We start from the raw sequence: 2,148 nt of genomic DNA on the forward strand, positions 1-2,148 counted from the left end.
GGATTTTTGGGCAGAGTATTAGTTGGGGGTTTGTTGTCTTGTTCCTGTGCTGCATCTTAATTTTCTCTTTTTGAAGTTATTTTGTTGTTGCAGATAAAACATCTCTTAATCTCTAATCTGATAGGGACGCTGCGAATAGTAAGTGTCAACATCGTCGTTTGCTGGTATGTTCCAAGTCTTTGGCAATCGATTCATCGTTAGACGCTTAGTGCGGGGGCCCATCCATCTGGCAATCAAAAGAATTGGTTATTGTGGTGTCGCGACCACAAGAGGGTTCCATCATCCATTTTTAAATAAATTAGCGAAACCTTGAACTTTTTAATATTTAAGGGAAGGAATGTATACGGGAAGGAGGTTGGAAATCTTTACTGTGAAGTAAGAGGAATAGCTGAGAATATGGAAAAGAAAATTGATGGAGTGCGAGAGATGGGACGTTTAAAAACGCTTAACCAATTAGTGATATTAAAAAATCATGACTGAATAACAATTTGTATTTCCCCTTTTGAGATGGAGAAAGATATTCACTCGTTAATTCCGCTCGTTAATTAAAACCAGGCGAAAAAGACTAATTATATTTCAGATGTGACTGTGTTATGACCAGACAGATTTCGCATAATTTTCATTTAAACAGCAGTTTGCTGAATCAGCAGAACTACGGAGTATGCGAACTATCAAAATGCGAATTGATGAATAAATAAAATCAAATAAAAAATAAGGTCACAGTGGTTCCACACGGTGGCATTCGTGCTCTGATACCAGTTTAGATGTCCGATCCAGTTATTGCTGTCTGAAAATTATTAGAACAGATGAAGGATTTGATAATTGCGAACTTGAAAAATACAAGTTGTGTAATTTGAAGTAAATTCGCTCTTTTAAAAATCTACGGAGGTTGTCGTATTTGAAGATTTCAGGCATTCATCCCACTCAGAAAAACCATTTCGTCCTTAACAAACGCGCTTAACTCATCATCATTAGCCCTGTTGTGTTGTCAGTCCTATTACTCAAATGCATCACCAAGCATATACTGAACTCCAGCGCTAACCACAATTCAAACCCCACAGTGGAACCTTGCTATGGGAAATCCCCATGACACGAAATGACATTGAAAGATTAAAGGTAAACTTATACAACAAGTTGCAATCTAACCTTGTTATAATTTGCATTAGGAATCGATTATATTTGTATGAAATATGTTTATTTTTAATTTTAATTCTTTGTGTTCTACAATACATTTCTGATGGTATCTAAACTGGTATCACGGCACGGATGCGATTGAGTGACCAATCATTTTTCAGTTTATCATACTTTGATTTCTGTTGGTGAAGCCTAAAAAATGTTGTTTTAATTAGAATTCAGGATATTCTCAAGTAAATGATTCATTACACGAAATTAATAAATCCGATAGCTAAAGTAGATAAATCATTTATCCAAATCCAACTCCCAATTTTCTAATCAATTTTAACTGCAACGTTTAGGTGTCGCAGACAGTCCTTTGTTGTAAACTTTTTCCATTCTGTCAATCAAGCTTACAGTTGTCCGAATGTCGTGAAGAACTTATGTGTAGATATCGAAATTTTTTAAAGAGCCTCTAGGCCGGCAGTTAAACCAGTGTGTCTGGTATGTTAAACCACTCGCACTGTAAAAGAGGCTAGGATTAATCATCTGGACGAGCAGTTACAAAATCCAAAAAGCTCGAGCACCGACCGCTCCGCTTCCGCAGTTACTCATTCCGACATCTGCGGTTTCGCAATCCGACAACTCGCTGAGTTCACTCAGGCATTCAAGGAGACAGCATAGTCAGACACTGAACCACAACAACGGTTCAACGGCAGAAAGGCGGCAATATGACAGTTCAATAGCACGAGCGACAACACCGTTTGGTATCCTTTAATACTTATTGTGTACTATTCATTTCGTCCCCATCACTGTTTCAGTACGATATTGTATCATATCGTATAAGACCAATAAAGGTTACTATTAACATTGCGGAGTTAATAACAACAAAAATAAACCTACGAAATCTTCGACAATTTCAGTTTTTATATTTTGTACTTTTAGAATTTGATTATTCGAAAAAAAAAGTTGTCCGAAATCGTTTGATCATCTGAAGTGTACTAATAGTTGTTGTTTTTCGACTGGAAGAGGTTT

General features: G+C 36.7%; 1 protein-coding gene across 1 annotated transcript; it reads left to right on the forward strand.

Moving 5' to 3' along the window:
• Positions 1-593: 593 nt before the first annotated feature.
• On the forward strand, positions 594-1,891 carry LOAG_04696 (hypothetical protein; the record flags this gene model as incomplete). Its single annotated transcript, XM_003140233.1, has 2 exons — positions 594-659; positions 1,646-1,891. 2 exons carry the CDS (start codon positions 594-596, stop codon positions 1,889-1,891), a joined length of 312 nt encoding a protein of 103 aa, XP_003140281.1.
• Between the last annotated feature and the right edge of the window lie 257 nt (positions 1,892-2,148).

This window comes from Loa loa (assembly GCF_000183805.2).
Source record: "Loa loa unplaced genomic scaffold supercont3.244, whole genome shotgun sequence".
NCBI classification, from domain to species: Eukaryota; Metazoa; Nematoda; class Chromadorea; order Rhabditida; family Onchocercidae; genus Loa; species Loa loa.